This window comes from Anopheles gambiae, chromosome 2 (genome assembly GCF_943734735.2).
Source record: "Anopheles gambiae chromosome 2, idAnoGambNW_F1_1, whole genome shotgun sequence".
NCBI lineage: Eukaryota > Metazoa > Arthropoda > Insecta > Diptera > Culicidae > Anopheles > Anopheles gambiae.
In genome coordinates, this window is record NC_064601.1 from 15,652,532 (window position 1) to 15,670,246 (window position 17,715).

General features: G+C 46.8%; 1 protein-coding gene across 9 annotated transcripts in view; it reads right to left on the reverse strand.

The window, feature by feature from the left end:
- Positions 1 to 1,558: 1,558 nt before the first annotated feature.
- LOC1281364 (serine/threonine-protein kinase minibrain) overlaps positions 1,559 to 17,715 on the reverse strand; it is a 54,588-nt gene continuing 38,431 nt past the window's right edge. For 8 of the 9 annotated variants that reach the window (XM_003435986.2, XM_061646278.1, XM_061646281.1 and 5 more), the window contains 6 exons: positions 12,623 to 12,791; positions 12,351 to 12,518; positions 12,077 to 12,250; positions 11,180 to 11,292; positions 10,492 to 11,071; positions 1,559 to 5,570 (listed from right to left, as the gene is read on the reverse strand). In XM_003435986.2, coding sequence (XP_003436034.2) covers positions 4,276 to 5,570; positions 10,492 to 11,071; positions 11,180 to 11,292; positions 12,077 to 12,250; positions 12,351 to 12,518; positions 12,623 to 12,791 — 2,499 coding nt within the window. In that variant the 3' untranslated portion in view covers positions 1,559 to 4,275. Of the gene's footprint in view, positions 5,571 to 9,828; positions 10,300 to 10,491; positions 11,072 to 11,179; positions 11,293 to 12,076; positions 12,251 to 12,350; positions 12,519 to 12,622; positions 12,792 to 17,715 lie in introns of all 9 variants that reach the window. The other variant, XM_061646285.1, reaches the window with a different exon arrangement.

The following is a 17,715-nucleotide window of genomic DNA, read 5'->3' on the forward strand; positions in this document are numbered from 1 at the left end:
ACGCGCATCGCTGTTATGCGCGCGCGCAAATGGATCTGCGATGAGATGCGCGCAACATCTCCACCGCGCGTGGTCTTTTGCGTAGAAATGTTTCCGTTAGTTTTAAAAATGTTGCAACGCGCAAGATGCTTTCTCTACCAGCTGTGTTTGTTGTTCCTGAAGAAATCCTGGACGCCAACTGTGTCTTCTATTCAGCCGACACGTTTCTTTCCATTGCAGCACACAATTGTGCACGCGGTGCATGTAACAGTACAGCAGCACACATAATAGCCAGCCGACACATGGAAACGACACGGAAACAGAGTCACCATATTCGAAGCGAATCGCGAAACCCACACAACGCGGCGGCTGCGTCCACGTGTTTCGCTCTCTCTCTTACTCTCGTTTTTAGTACGCAAAACGGCAAAATCGAACCGAACCGAAGAGAAAGACCGAACGAAACGCAAATGATTCGGATTATCGCCAGGCGAAAATTGGTGAATTTGCTTTGTTTTGTATCTTTAGTAATCATGTTCTATTTTCTCTCTCTCTTTCTTTCTCTCTGTCTCTCTTTTTCGAACTCACTGTTCACGCTCTGCTTTCGCTGCCAATTGGGTCTTATTAGTTTCACACGCAATGTATCTTATTTCCAATGCTTGTCTGTTTGCTTGTCTCTCTCTCCCTCTTTTGTTAGCTGTTTCCTTTAGCATTCCACTATTATAAGGATTTTTGTTTTTTTTTTTGTTAGGGTAGATTGCATTTTCTTTACACAGAGGGTACAGAGTAAAGCGCTATATTTATCATAGCTTATAAAAAATGATACACACACACACACTGCACAATCGCCATACAAACACGCTGCTCGTACACCAGAATATAGATTCGGAAAAGGGAGCGAGAGGGAGGGGGGAGAGGGGGGCGGAGTGAGATAACACAACTGCTACTACTTCCTGTTGATCTTTTCCCACCGTTGCATTCATTCTGTTGCTCATTGTTGTTTTGTTCTCATCGGCCGCTGGTATGTGTGTGTGTGTGTGTATGTGTGTATTGTAATGTTTTCTTCTTTCTCTTCCACATTGTTCATTAGCGTTTGTGGTTCGGCACACTAAGCTTTACTTTCTATTCTTTACCACCATTTCTTTTGCACACTATACCGTGTATTTTGTTGTGTTCTCTTCTACATATGTGTCTCTTGGTAGGTGGTTGTGTATCTCTGTGCCTGTGTACGTGGTGTGTTGCCATTTTGTCTTCTCTTTTTGTCTAGCTTTTTTTTTTTTCGACCCACCTTTCCAAAATAGGTGCCAATTTGCTTCTTTCTTTTTTTATTTCTTATTACTTTTCGACCTTCTTCGTTCGTTTTGCACATTTATTTCCTCCGCATTGCGCCATGATGTGTTGGTTTGCATTTACGGGTGTGTGTGTGTGTGTTTTTTTTTTGTTGCTTTGCCTTCTCCTCCCTTTTGCTATCTCGTGCCGTTGTCTTTCTTCCTTTCCTTTCCGTTTGTTTTAGTATAATTAATTTAATTAATTTACTTTCTTTAGTTATTTGATCTATTTCTTTTCACTTACGGTATAGTAATTCTTTTTTTTTGTTTCTTTTCACCATTTTCTTACTTAAACGTATGCGTATGTATGTATATGTTTGTTTGTATGTGTGTGTGTGTGTGTGTGTGTGTTGGATTTCGGTACATATCATCCCTATTAACCTTCCCGATTTGCCGATGCAGCTGCTGCAGCTTAGCAAATTGCAAATCTAACCGTCCATGTTTTGACTTATTCCGCACACGCCATTCATTTACAATCCGTGTTTTGTGTTTTTTTTTGTGTTGGTTTCCTTGTTTTGTTGCCGTGTTCTGCTTCTTCGTTTAATAATATTACTATATTAATTATTGATATTTATCATTAGTGCTAATCAGTTAATATGTACATTCATGTTCCTCTCATGCTTTACACCGAGTTCGTGCATTTGCTTCATCCGCCTTTCCGCCACCGATGCCAACAAACCCTTCCGTGTGTGCAAAAAAAACAGACTTTTTGCCTTCCGCCGGCTCTGTTTTTGCAGTTCCCCTTCCTTTTCCATATGATTTCTAACGCGCGTTCCCTTCCATTATCAATGTATGATCGCCGCAGGGAAACAGGAAGAAGAAGAAGAAAAAAACATCGTGACAAAAACTATCCGCCCATAAACGCATTTTAAAGTTTCCCAATTTTCTAACCTTACGCTGCTTACTTGTCCTAAGCCCACCCACTTTTACTAAACAGCCCCCGTCCGCATCACACTGCCCTGCCGCTCACAACAGACGACAACCGGTAGTCACCGGGATCGGTTAGCATTCATCCAGTCGGAATTACGACGAGTTTTATTTTGACGAACCATGGCAACACATCCAAGCTCTCGATCGAAAGATAAGACGAGATGGAAAAAAAAAACATTTGTTAAGATTTCTGTGCGCCCTTCCAGAGTAGCACAGGCAACAGATTCGTCGTGAAGTGCACAGTTCATATTCCCATTCGATCCACACCCACCGGGAATTAGTATACCGGTGCAAAACGTTTTATTCATCAAACCAATTCCATCGTGTTTAAGCCACATTCAAATGTAAGCTTCATTCTAAATGAATGTCAGGACCAACATTCTCACTAAAAAATAACTTTCCTTCACAAAACCACACCGCTGAAGCCCAATATGGACAAGCAGCTAGGCCCGTTAGTGCTGCACGCTTGCATCTCGGGTAGCAGTCCCTAGAACCGAACCGTATACTATTCACAATTCCGTAAAATATTTCAATTCTGCTACTAAGCGGTTCGCTCCGTCCGTGGCCGTGAATATGTAAAACAATTCTGATCTACCGATAAAATAATAGTATGCTGCTCTTTCCGAAGCCCAATAAGGGTTTGAAATCGAAATGAATCTGCAGTGTAGCAGTGGTGAGAGAAAAATGCACACAATGCCGAGTTCACACACCGGTACACCGTTGCTGTTTACGAGCGGAGCATGCATGTTGCGCCATCATCATCATCATCATCATCATCATCATTAAAACCTTTCACGATCTTATGTCACTAGTTTCGGTTTCCCCCTCAACCCACGGAAAATTGCATACCACATACATACACACACGCATACGCACACACACACACACGCACACACACAAACACATACGCACAGCTTCCTGCTCACTTCCTGCCGGAGAACACAGAGATTGGTAGTAATAGGAATTCATTAAACCTTTCGGAACACATCATTACCGTTTTGGACTGTTTGGCGCGGGCATCATCACGCCGCAAACGAACGACCGCACGAGAGACCGCGTTCTCTATCTTTCTCTCTCTCTCTCTCTCTCTCTCGCTCGCTCTCTCCCTAACCACACATGGTTTAAGCGCTTAAAAAAACGAGCAGATGTTATCATCTATCCCTCCCTACAAGGATGTATGTGTACATTGTCGCATGTTGCTCCAAAACCGATTGTTACCGTGGCAGTACCATTAGCAAAAAACTGTTTATCTTATTTGTGTAACGCCTGGCCGTTTCTTAGCCTGTGTTAAAACGAAACACCTCCGCTCCCCTGGCTGCCTGCACGTGTCTACATTCTTCTACGCCGTCCTACAAAAATTTGCGGCGCACAGCTGGCTGAACCTGGCTCATCTGTGTTTGGCATCAATTCGCGGCCGTACCCCATACATTCGTCGGTTGGGAGACAAAGCAAAGCCAGTAAAGGAACAGCAGCAGCTACCCCAGAGGGAGGCTGGAAACTGGGCCGAAAATGGCCCGAAAGCTTCCCGCAACGCACTAGTCTACGACGCTGTATTGTATTGGTGGATCGGACCCATTGCACCACTGTCGCACAAAATTGCGCACCCGTTTCCTCACTACCAATGGATTGATTGGATGAAGCTTGTTTGATGATGATTTCGCGCCTGGACGTGATTGGACCGCTGCCCACGCAGGGCAGGCGGTGGTTTGCAAAGTGGTATTTTGTGCTGTTGAAGAAAAAAGAACAACCTCCCATCTGTCTACATGCTGTGGCAAATGCTGATGAGTATGAAGATGGAACGTGGCATGGTTTGAGTCGAGTGAAGGTGATACGCGATGTAAACGGATTCGGATTCAGCAGCGCTCTACTAGCATCCTGTGGTAAGCAAACGTGTGTGTTAAAGGGAAGGGGGGGGGAGCACGTACCTTGTATCCTTCCATCGATTTCCCCCTCCCTACTATGTATGTTTTGCAAAGTTTATGCAAGCAACAACATAAAAAAGGTATGCACTTGTGGGCTATGTGTCTGTCTGTGTTCAGTGTCAGTGAATGATAACTGGACTCGGCTGCACGCAAACACCAACCATAGGTGATGATTCGTCCCGATCGCTCGGAGCGCCCGGTGGCCCCCGACCGTGTCCTTTCGCACTACTACTGCTAACTATACCGCTTCCGCCCGAACCTACACTGCTACCACCGCTGGCCGAGCCGGACCCCGCACCAACGGTCCCACTCCCTAACGGCCCTGCTAGTCCTGCGCCTCCTCCTCCTCCTCCTCCATTGGTGCTACTACTACTACTACTACTGTTACTAATGCTACTTCCGGTGCCGCCGATGAGATGATGACTGCTAACACCGACACCGACACTAACGGCTGCTGCTGATCCACCGACGACGAGTGACGCAGGTCCGACCGTAGAAACCGACCCGACACCAATCGGACCACCGATCACGCCCAAGCTGTTACCACCGCCGAGTGGGCCAACGCTGCCACCGGCGCCGCTACTGGCCGCTGCCGCCGCCATCAGCATCGCTTCGTTCACCGAAAACGGTGCGTAGCCGACCGCTCCTCCCACCGGCATACCGCCAATACTGCCCGGCCCAACTACACCACCGCCCGGTGGCATGGAGAGGTTGTGCGCCAGAAAGCTACCGGACATGGCGGCCGGCGCATGGTGATCCGGTATCACCAGTCCGCCCAGCGACGACGCCATGTGGCTGCCTAGGTCGAGTGGTAACGAGGCAGGTGCGTAGCTTTTGTGTCCTCCTCCGCCACCAACCACCAACGCGGACGAACCTAGGTGCGAGGCGGAGCCTTGCAAATGCTGTCCTTGTTGTGCTTGCTGGTGCTGTTGCTGCTGTTGCTGGGCTAAGTATCGACTCCGGTGATAGTGGGATGGGGCGGGCGCCGCTCCGGACGTACTAACTGCGGTGTTTCCATATCGGGCCGCGGCCGAACCGCCGGCATGGTGGCCACCAAGGCTGACCGTCGCCGGTGGATCACAATCCATGGCAAGCGGGTACGATGATGTGGTGGGTGCGGTTGAGGAGCCAACGACATTGCTGCCGGGCACTATCACACCGGCGGCGGTGCTGACACCAGTAACGCTACTGCTTCCAGCGATGGCACCATTCCCAGCCACGGCACCGCCACTGCTGTTGCTGCTGCTGCTGCTACTGCTGTTAGTGTTGTTGTTGTTGTTGTTGTGTGTCCCGTTCGTTCCGACTGTGGCGGGTTGCGCCAGCAGTACGAGCGTTTGCTGCTGTGGCGCTTTTGGTTGTGTTTGCTGCTGGCTAGGGGGCTGTGACGATTGCTGCTGATGCAGGGATGATAGACCTGGGGAAGGGAAATAAAACAAGCAGTTAGTAAGGACCTATACGACCCCGTTTCAATGGTGTTGCGAGCAAAGCGGGAGGGGGGGAAAACGGTGTTTCGCATGCAGTAACAACCAAATATAAGCAAATGTTTCACTACTTCAAATCAACATGGAACAGAAAACAACTGTGTAACTGTGGTACCATCGAAAATAGAAAGAAGAAAAAAACATATACATAAATGTAAGAAAAACAACAAGATTTTACAACGAAAGATGCATTTCGTTCTGGTGTAGGGTAAACGAAAAAAAAATCAAACAACATACCGAAAAGGAAGCAATTAAAAGCACACACACAAACTGATTACTACCATTAGTAGAAAGTGTTAAACGTTACCCAAAAAATATGTAGAAGATTGTAGGCTCCACCACCTCTGTGCACAACATCGCAATACTCTTTCCCTTTCCTCTTTCTCTGTATCTGTCTGGCTCTGCTATTCTGTACAATTCTGTCATGTTTCACGTTTTCTAGCGCGCCATTCCACCACCATCAACCAAGCCAAAGAAAAAAAGTGCCTTTCTCTCTCTAACTCTTTATCGCTCTATCTCTCTCTTTTTCGCTGTTGTTTTTATGTTTGGTTTCATCAAGTATGCTTGTTGCTGAACACGTATCGTGCTGTTTTACATCTCTAGTTCTAGTCTGCATTTTGGCATTCTCGTTTACATTTGATTATGTGCTATTGCTTGCTTTCCTATCTCCACATCCGCCATCGATCCACAGGTTCATTTTCGCATACCGCATAAGGGACTCACATTCGGGTAGGGGGGGGGGGAGGGGGGGAGAGAAAGCTTTACCTATTCCTGTTAGCGAGACGAAGCCTTCGAGAGGCTCAAAGTCTCAGAAACAAAAAATCAAACAATCCGGTTCTGCATGTTGATTCATTTCACCTATTTCCCTTCATGCTTACTTTCCCTTTACTTCACTGTTTCTGTTTGTTTGTTTGTTTGTTTGTTTTCTTTACTTGTTCTGTAGTTTATACTATTTGGTATGTTCTTTATGGTACTTGTAGTCAGGTTTGGTTCTGTTATACTTTCTTCCACCCGTTTCATTTCACCATTATTACGTACTCTTCCCCAGCCCTTACCATTATATGTGTACTATGGGACACAAAGGAATATGCATGTGTGTGACTGAGTGTATGTGTGTTTGAACGTGTGTAGAGAGAGAGAGAGAGAAAGTGTGTATGAACTGGAGGAGACGTAATTATCGGGATGCAGACAAATAAATAATCATAATCATATAGGATAGCGTTGGTGTGGAAACGTCTTGTGAGTGAGCTTGTGTGTGTGTGTGTGTTTGTCGTTTAAGAACTATTCACATAATATGTCTTCTAGCTTTTCTCATAGCCCTTTAGCGCTCTGCTGCATCCCATTCTCATACCGCTTTTTTTTTCTTATACACGATTGCTGTTGAATACTGGAGGTATTGGTGAGGAAAAGATGACTATATTATGTATTTAATAAAAAAGTTCCTACTTTTCTCGCTACAGCACGCACACTGCAGAAGTTCGGAGCTTTTGAGGAAAGTAAAACAAAAGCAATGAAACGTACCATATACCTAATCTATGCTGCGTGGCGTATTACGTGATGTTTCCTGCTCTCTTAACATTCCGATACATTGTACTATTTTGAAACATTCAGTTGCTTCCGTACTATGCCAACCCATTAATGCATTAATGCCTTTCACACCATTTCAGTTAAAGAATTGTACCTCGAGAAATGAACACCTTGTGAGCTGGGATGTCAATCCATACACGAAACTCTAGCATTTCTACAGTGCAAATCAGTCGAGATAGTGTCATGATTGATTGTAGTGGGTTTTGTTTGTGAACCGAGGAGTGAACCGTTTGTAGTCTAGATTTGCGTTTGCTGCTGGATCTCCAGTTGCTTTTTTCCTTGTTCTTTCCCTAAACATAACCGTTCAATTACCCCACCCTCATTTGTTACAATCTAAAGTCTTCTGGTACTTGTTTATTTTTGTGTTTTTGTTTTCTATTTTTTGTTTGTTTTCAATACTATTTCTCTTTCATCTTCGTTCCGCATGACCCACCAACCCTTACTTTCAATGTAAATGTATAATGCAATCGCAGCGCGCAATCCTTTCCGCGCTGTGACACAATCTTTGCAGGTATTTTTTCAAGTTGCTTTTACTTTGCGTCTCTATCCCGCATGGTACTGTGTGTCTAGCTTTACGTGATTTCATTCCTTCGCCAAAGGAGCTTATGTTGAATTACTGGGTTACTCTAAATATAGGTCGTCTCGGGTTTTATGTATTTATTCTTTTTTTATCGCTTTGCTCTGTTTGGGGTTTCATGGTTTGTCTAGTTTTATTCTATTTCATCTATTTCATGCCATGTATCTGCTTATACTTTATAATGCTTATGTTTCTTAAAAAAGGGAGTTTCTTTTGTGTTGTCTCCTATGTGTGTGTGTGTATATGTGTATTTAGTTTAGTTTTGTTTTGGATGTATGTATATTATTACTTGTTATTATTTGTATTGTTTGTATCGTACAACAACCGGTACACCTAGTTCCAATGCACGATACGGGTTTCTCTCTTGTTTTGACACTGCAGGTTTCATGTCAGGTTCAATTTCAGTTTGTCATCACTTCTTTACTGCCCTTCTTTCAACCGTATATCGCGCGCACGGTTTCTACTAACACTTCAAATCAATCTTCTCGTTTCCATATGTTCCCCGTACTTTGTCACTCAGTCAAATTCGAAATGTCTGCTTGTTTCAACCTTTCCTCCCCCCTACCATTGTCCCTGTTAAGTTTGCACACACACAAATTAAAACGCTGTTCACAGACATGGGAAAACCGGAACCAAAAACAAAACAAAAAACACAACAATCCCATACACAAAACGACGCCTATTGGAAGATCCCCGAAATGAACGAGTGTGAGATACGATGGCTGAATTATGGAGCGTTGTCTGAGTTGGGATGGGCCGAAAAAATGTACATGCTTGTGTGTGTATGTGTGTATGTGTGCCTTATGCTATTACCAATACCTATAAACACTTCCGAATTGTTTGTTTATTGCTCTTCTCAATTGATTCATTTATCTCTACTAGCCGCTAGATTCCCAGCGTTTGCCCAGCTTCAGCTCTATCCAGTACAATTGTCGTATGCACTGCGATAGTGCTTGGAATGATGGTGGTTTCTTTCTTTTTGCCATTTCCTAGCCGCACGTTCGCTACCCTATAACCATGCCTGCCGTCTGCCGCTAACCGTTTAAAACTGCTAATCACCCACCCGCGGCCACACGATTTGCCCTCTGTTCTGACGTTCACTTTCAATGCTGTGTAATGTTTGGTTAAGGTTGGAGCAGTAGGATTAGTAGAACGTGGCTGCACAACTGCCGAGCACAGGATGATTCTACTTATTACTGTTATTACGGTGCACTTGAGGAGCCGTCGGTTGCGGTTGCGCTTGCTGTTGCCGGCTGTTATCCTCCGTTTCGAGTCATCGACGCTCGTCTGCCGATGTTAAGCGCCCGAAAGCCGTGCGGATAGTGCGGAAGGGGAGATGCATGTTAATGGGTAGAAAGCAATCAGGGAAAGGAACACACACATAAAAAGAGAAAGAAGAGAGAGAAAGAAGAGAGAGAGAGAGAGAGAGAGAATAGAAGAGAAGAAAAAGTGTGAGCGATCTCTGCAGTATACGATCACAATCGTATGATACTACAATGAATACTATAGAACAATCGGGACAAGGTAGCAAACGCTATCAGACGATCAAATTGTGTAAAGCTTTCATCATAGAGGTGGCCAACATTTTTAACGAAATGGAATAGTGGACATAATGGGCGTACTCGTACAGGGTAAGCACAAATGGCACAACTTCATTTGGAAATGTTCGTTGTTAGGGATAATAATATTGTTAAAAACTCAAAGCACAAAGAAATTACACAAACATATGCACACCACACGCACACATACATATTACGCAAAGAAACATTTTCCAAATTCACCTTCAGTGGCGGCAAAGCACCCAAAATCAGTATTCCAGCGCGTATTTTTTAAACGTGGTGTAGTTAGAAAAAAAAAAAGAAATCAAAACGAAAACGCAGAGCTGCTCCTCGTCGCAACCGTTTAGTTAGCGCATTAGCCAGATGAACGCTTCACTGCAAACCACCGTCAAACGCACGCTTGTGTTAGTGGGATGAAGTTAGGCCAAAATGAACAACAACAAACTCCGAACAAACTTTGCAACATACGAGCGAGAGAGAGAGAGCGCGCGCGGGGCTTCGTCTACTTCAGGTAAGCGGACGAAAGAAAAGCTTTCTCGACGGTCGACGGATGCACGATGTGTATCTTTTTCAACCTATCGTCAAGCTCTGGCTGCGAAACTTTGGCATTCTTTGCCAAGTGAGAGCTGCTACTGCTCCCGCCACCAGCGCCACCCGACACGGATGACACGGCGGATGAGACCGACGGTGCCGAGGTGGAGGTCGAGACGGACAGCGATGAGGCCGAGAGCGATGATGTCGATGACGATGCCGATGATGCGGAGGAGGAGGAGGATGTGGTACAGGAGGACGATGATTTCGATGATGTTGTTGATGATGATGTGGCAGATGTTAAGCTTTTAGCCGAAGGCATCACAGCACCACCACCACCAATCCCACCAGAAGGCTTTGGTTGAAATTTAAGCTTGGGCTGATGCTGCTGGTGGCGATGGTCGCCACCTTTAGCGGCAAGAAAGGTGGAGGGATGATAGAAGGAAGAGGAGGAGACAGACGAAACTGTCGCCGCACTGGAGGTGTAGGACGACGGTAGGGCGCCCGCCGCCTTCCGCGCACCAGCAGTCTGTTCCTCGTGCAGTGCGGGCGGCAGGGGCAGCAAGCTGCGTCGCTGCTGACGCGCCTGACCATACTCACCATGGCTCGGTTGATCCTGCGTGCTGACCGACGGGCTCGTGCTCAGCGAGCTGATCGTGTTGGCCGTGTTGGTGCTTTCGTCCGAGGTTCGCTTGAAGAAGTTGTGTTGCAAGGCATAGTACGGTGTGACCCGCGTCTTCGGGTCGTAGTCCAGCATTCTCAGGATGAGGTCCTTAAACTTAAGATAGTCCGACACGCTGTGGCCGGGCTCGCCGTGCCGCCGGCCGCCCGGCCCGCCCGTCTCGACGCCGAGTATGTCGTGCAGCTTGCGCGAGCCGGGCGGTTTGTATTTGCGCTGGTTTTGCGTCTTGCGCAGCACGTAGCTACCGTCCGACGGGAGCTTCTCGAAGAATTTGCGTGTTTTGTGCGCCTGGTCGAGGATGTGCTTCGGCGGCATACCGAGCACCTCCACGATCCGGTTGATCTGGTCGGCTTCGTTCGAGCCGGAAAACAGTGGCTCACCGGTGTGCATCTCGACCAGGATGCACCCGAGCGACCACATGTCGATTGCTAAGTCGTACGGTATCCCCAGCAGTACCTCTGGCGATCGGTAGAAGCGTGATTGTATGTACTGATATATCTGTAAAGCGTAGCGGCATTGCCGAACGGGTGGAATGGTTAGCGACATGACTAGAACGGGGCTAGATGGGCCGCAAAACGCCCTCTCCGCGGTAAACTGTACACTTACCCGCTGTCCCAGCTGACAGGAGCTGCCAAAGTCCACTATCTTAATTGCTGATCGTTTTGGATTACATAGTAGTATATTTTCAGGTTTCAAATCACAGTGTATGATATTTAATTCTGCAAAAGGAAAGGAAAACAAACATTAAAAATCATTAACTGCTGGTCGGCACGATGTTTTTGCGAATATTAGATAGCAATGCTGTAGCTTATCTCCCCCTACATTAGCGTAGCATTTGTCTTGTAAGCTGAAAACCACCATAATGAATTAAAAAAGCAATTCTAAATTGTTTTAGTAAACACATACATCAACATCGACAGTGTTATGGAAAAGAGAACACGTTCGTTCCGTCAGAGTGTAACGGCAGTTTAAAATATAACAATCATGAAAAGCAAACAAACTGCAGCCAAACTAAACATTACCATCCAAAACACTCCTGCAGCCATGCAAACCGCGGTGCTCTACTCTATCCACCTTCGAGCTATCTACTATTGTAGTAATATGCAAATCAACGACTCCCCATGTACAAGTTTCTCTTTGGGGCTATTTTAGTGCAGATGAAAAAAAAACACGCAGCAAACCATTATAACATTACCATACTAGGCTAACATATTCCATGCACATTTTCGACCATTATCTGGGTCCGATTATTGCGAAAGAGTCACTTAATGAAAACCAGAAGATACTGCTGCAGTAACGAAGTACATACGAAATAGAATCTTGGAACAGGAACGTTTATGCAAATGTGCCTCTTTTAATATAACGCGCACTACTGTAAGCCATGAAGCAATTATACCCCAATACTGAACACATGTGATGGAAATTCCAACATTCCAACTAAATGCTGTTTGCTTCCTTAACACACTTGGCACACTTTCCCCACACACTGTGATCGCCACTTACCTGGTGTACTTAAAAATAATAACGCCGTACATAATTGCTGGGCAAACTTTTTCGTCAGGTTCAGTGAGACGCCGCGGAAGTTTGTATTGCGCAGTAGATCGAATAAATTATAGGATAACAGTTCGAATACTAAACATAGATGATTTCGCCACATGAAGTGCCGCTTTAGCTTAACTGTGGGAAATGCAAAAGAATAAGAAGTAACAGCATCAATAAGTGTGCTCCGAGCAAATTTCTGGAAGAGAACGAGAACCCGCGTGGTGGCGGTACCTACCGATATAGTACTTATTTTCCGCGTCGGCCCGGTTCATCATTTCCAGCAGCTTGACCTCAATTTGTGCTTGGTTTAGGAAGGGTTTCTTGTTTTTGATGATTTTGATCGCCACCTGGCAGCGCTCCTCGTGGTCAAACGCTTTCACCACCTGCCCGAAGCTTCCCTTGCCTTGAGGGGGAGAGAGAGAAAACGCATCATTAGCATAATGTTCTGTCCACACAATAGCGCATCCGACCAGGGATCGTACGAACGCAGAGCAAGTCGTCACTTACCGATCAGTGAATCGATCTCGTATCGATCGAGAAACTTCTCGCCATTCTTAATGATATAGTCATGATTCTCGTCGTCGTAACCGTCGTTGTACAGCTTCCGCTCCTTTTTGTGGGAAGTGTCCTCGCCCTGGGTCTGCTGTGCTCTTCGCTTCTTTTTGGCATAGTAAACCTGCACAGAAAGAGAGAGAGAGAGAATAATAATTAAACGTCACATTAGCGCATCGGATTTCTAACACGCCGCACCGTTTGCGGCATATTTTGTGAAGAAGGGTTTGCCTCCTCCTCCTGTTTTGCTTATAATTCATTATTTGTTTGTCCTTTTTGTTATGGCAGTTTGCAGGGGGGGAGGATTATGTTAAAGGGCTCGGCACAGTCGAGATGCTCCGTTGCACCCTTTAACCCAATCCTCCCCCTGTGCGCACAATGTATGTGGCGTGCAGTGTACAAGACGTTCGTCAACTCCGTATCCATCTCAAACACTGCCCCTGTTTTTTACCACCTCATGCAGCATACAGCCTTCCCCACATTCTATACGCGAGTATGTGTGTGTGAGTGTGCGGCCAGAAGGGAAGACACAGCATTGCACAGAACCTTTCGTGAACAGGTCTCGCGCTCGACAGTGTCTCGATGATTCTTCTTCGGCCTGTCACATGCATTTTATGTTTCCGAGCGAGAACAAAAGAATGCTGTGCCACCACCGCAGCCGGTGCGGCGGGACGGCGGGTAAGAACAAGCGAACCCACCCACCCCGACCTACAGAAGGCAATGCCATCGCATCCCAGACATTCCTGGGCGGTTTCCTCGCGGGCATTCCGTACCGTGCTGCCGGAGAAAGAGCAAACTCCGTGAAACGCGTCCAGGCGGGCGGGCGGGCAGCGAGAGGACGAGCGAGGACGCGGAAAACTGCTGCTTATGGGTTCGGGCTTGATAAGCGGTGTGTATGTGTGATGCTGTGCGATAAGAAGATGCGAAAAGCAGCAACCCGGAGCAGCAGAGCAGAGAAAGTAAAAGAAGTACAAGCTGGAACTGCTCCGGGCGTCCATTATTGTGTCTTTGTGTGCATTTTTCATAACAACAGCGACCAGGCTGGCTGCTGCAGGAAACAGCACCGCACGAGGAAAACGAGGGCAGAACGGGGTGGAGTCGCATGTCCTATGGGTGGAGATTTGGCACGCTGGGGTTACAATGAACAGCTGAGCGAAACAGCTTGGCTTGGGAAGTTTAATTCATTTCGGATTAGAAATCCAGATTGCCCAGCGATTGCGGCGAGCGAGCAGCATCGTTCAAAATCGATTCAAATGTACCCCGTACTAAGTCCTGTTTGGTAAGTATGAATGGACGGAAGAGTTGGTGGATTTGCAATAAAGCATTTTATAAATTACTTATGCTGCCAAAAAACGAATAATTACAGATGGAAACAATGGTGAGGAGCAAGCCTTTTTCGTTTCTTGTATTGATGGAATGGGTTTTAGAAGGAAAATTATTTGCGCTTTAAAACTACAGCTGCCTGAACAGTCCCAGCGGCCTCCAACGAGTCCAAATCAATGTTTTACCAAAAATCAACCATAAGCTATACGAAAACATACAGCCAGCTAAACCACGTTTGCTTCCCTAACCGAAGCGGACATTGAACAAAAAAAAAAGAAGGCTGACACAGACACATACATACACATACGAACCGGAAGAAGATTCCGCGGACGCCTTTGCTCTATGGAGACGGTCCAAATCTCTCCCATCATACAACGACCTGTCTGTCCGTGTATTGTATGTGTGTGTGTCTCTCTCTCGCTCTCTCTTCATAGCTGAATGCATTATAAGCCTTCGCAAAGGATACTCAACCGGGAGACGATTAATCTCTTCAGCCACCCGTTCCGGACCATTGCCACTGTCAGAAAAAAAAACCTGTTCCCCGATGTCCCCCGTGTCCAACAGTCCCATTAAATTATCTCTCTCTTTCTCTCTCTCTCTCTTGATTTTTTTTTTTGCTCTTCTACCATTCGAGCGACTCTCTCAAAACACACCTAACTAACCAAGCCCTATCCTTACAGTTCCCAGCGCACATACAAACAGACCGAGCAACACAAGTGTGTGTGTCACTTCCCGCAGGATTTTTCATCATCCCCAATCCACACCAACACACACAGAGAAGCGAAAACAAAAGGGAGGGAGGGGAAGGGGGCGAAACACAGACACCAGCAAGGATGTGGAGCACAACAACCCCCCCGACCAGTACCGGGAGAACACGCAAGGATTGTTGGGCGGGTGTGACGACGAGCGCCTTTCTGACCTTCCCTAACCTATTTCGCCACGCCGCCGCTTCGCCATCAGTTTTCGGAGAGCCCGGAGAGTGCGCGCCGCCGCTACTTTCTGGCGCGACAGCGACTCGCCTCCTCTCCTCTAACTGCGTTTCTCTTAGCTTCCCTTTTCCGGTGGTATGGTATGGTATGCATTCGCCTGCATTGGTGTGTGTGTTTTTATGTGTTCGAACGAGGAGTGTCCGATTGTATGTATGCGTGTGTGTGTGTGTGTGTGTGTGTAAGCGCATCAGATGGCGCTCTCCTACACAACGACAAATGTGTGATCCCTTTCTATCCCTGCACTTCCCTCCCCCTCCATCCCACAAATGACGGGAGGGTTTTGGGATGGCGCAGGAAGGCTAGACAGTGCCACCATAATCTGGGAAAAATCAACCGACGGTTCAGTTGGGATGGATGGTTGGAAATTGTCTGCGACAGCTTTTAGCTAGGGTGGAAGTGGGTAAGGGGGGAGGTAGTGGGTGGTGAGCAGTGCGGTACACTGCTGTCTGAGTGCAAATGAACGGTAGCAGCTAGCGTGGCAAAGGGACGCATTGGTTTAGTACGTGTCGGGCAACACTTTAACCGCTTATGTTGAAGGGGTGGGTCAAAGGGGAGCCGTGTGCCGTCCCTTGACGGATGGTTTTGTGTGCAACATCGAAGTGTAGACGTCATTTGATAAGAAAAAGTAGCTTACTACGAACGCTACTCAATACTTCAAAATAATGTTAGTAAGAAACAGTGAGCAATTCACGCTACTGCTACACTACTTTTCTTCTAAACAGCCGCTATTTGCATCGCTTTTCTAGCTTCGGCCTGGCAAGCAAAGAGCCGCAGCTGCACCAACCATCATAAATCATCGATCGCTGACTGCACAACCAAGCCCGTCTGCTCTCGCCGTTAGTGGATGCGATCTGCTGCATCGTGTCAGCTGCGTGTCTGGTGCTGCATCCTTCTTATTCCAGCCCCATCCCACCCAGGAGACGAATCTAGGATGTTTTAGCATCACTACCACCGATGCAACGAAGAGAGAGAGGGAGAGAAAAGCACATACACACGATGCCATACAAAATATACAACCCGTGCAGTTGTGATGGTGATGCTGGTTGATGGTGCATCATCAGCACACAACATGGAAAAGGAGCGAGAGATACCGAGAGAGAGAGAGAGAGAGAGAGAGAGAGAGAGAGACAGAGAGAGAGAGAGAGAGAGAGAGAGGGAGGGAGGAAGACGTTTTTAGGTGCAGCGCAAAAGACAAACGAGCCAGTGGACGATTGTTTCGTTTGGAGCAAAACTTTTAAAATCAACTTGATCACTTTATGCTTTATGTTATTTTTATCAGTTTATGGAAATTAATTTACCAAATATATTTTAAACGAAAAACATTGAAAACTGCTTTCGTTTACGTTACTTGCACAATTCATATTGGAAAAGGAAAGCAAAAAACATGCTTATAGCGCAACGCCGCAACATGGAGACGCCTAGTTGCTGTTTCATGCTTTTTTTCTACTTCGAATTAACGCATTCGATCGTTCGCTCATCTCTGGTAAGCATCAACCGGGCGCATCATTCGAGCAGCTAGCAGCAGGAGATGAGCTGCAGGACGGCATGTTGCAATTTTAAATACGATCAAATAGGCCCAAAACAGCCCCTTAGCGCATCAACCGACACACCGACAGCAAGCGGCGGTTTGGCAACAATAACAGGAAAATCCATCAAACATACCGATGGAAAACCGTCGACCCTTGTGTGGAGACAGGGTGAGGGCTAGTGTGACCGTGCCGGACAGACACCGCCGCACGCAAACACACACACACACAGGCAGTTCCAGACAGGAACACAAGGAACACGGCCAACAAGAGCAAAAGGAGCAGCTCCCCGTCGAAATGAGAGAATCGTGTAGCGTCCGAAGCTAAAACATACCGTGTCGCCCCGTGCACACACACACACACACATGCAGCACCAGGCAACACGAAACTACGCGAGCCGTCCGCCCGAACCGAGTACCATGGTTGGAAATGGTGGAAAATTTAGCAAGAGACAAAGCATTGCTAGAAACGAATCACGATGAGAGAGAGAGAGAGACTGAGAAAGAGATAGATAGAAAGATAGGGAGAGAAAAGCGAAATGAAAAACTCGCCAAAGGAAACTCCGACGCTGGCTCCACACACACACACACACACACAAACACACTCACACCAAAGGGCAAGAGCGCCGCCCGCCATGTGAGCAGGGTACCGGAGGGATGGCGCAAGGGCCCAACGGCGACACAACGACAGACGCGCGTTCACCCTTATGTGCGCGCTGATGCTTGTTGGAATGATGCTGCTGCTCCTGCTCCTGCACCTGCTGCTTCCGCTTCTGTTGTCGAGGGTCGGCCGGAAGAAAATCGATATCGTGTGCACACGTTGGCGAGCGCCAAACAGCTACCCAAGCGCGTCGTTAGCACGAAAACGCTGGAGAAGCATTTGCGGCGAAGACTTGCGGGATTGGAAAAGATTCCAAAATGTATCTGCCTTTCGGCAGCGATGATGTATTGCACACTTCTTTTTCTATATTAGTAGCATAGATGTACCCATTTTAGAATATTTTAATAATATTTTCATAATTTAGAAGAAAAAAATTTCCACCGCAACCATGGAGGCGCCTGGTGGTGGTGGTGGTGGTGACAGTTTCTCTGTCAAACTAACCATTTGGGGGTGCGGGGGAATTAAAAAAAATCGCATAAATACAGTACACGCCACTTCCTTTAACGCTGGCAAACCATATCTACACCCTGGCTAGACCACAAGTGGTCAA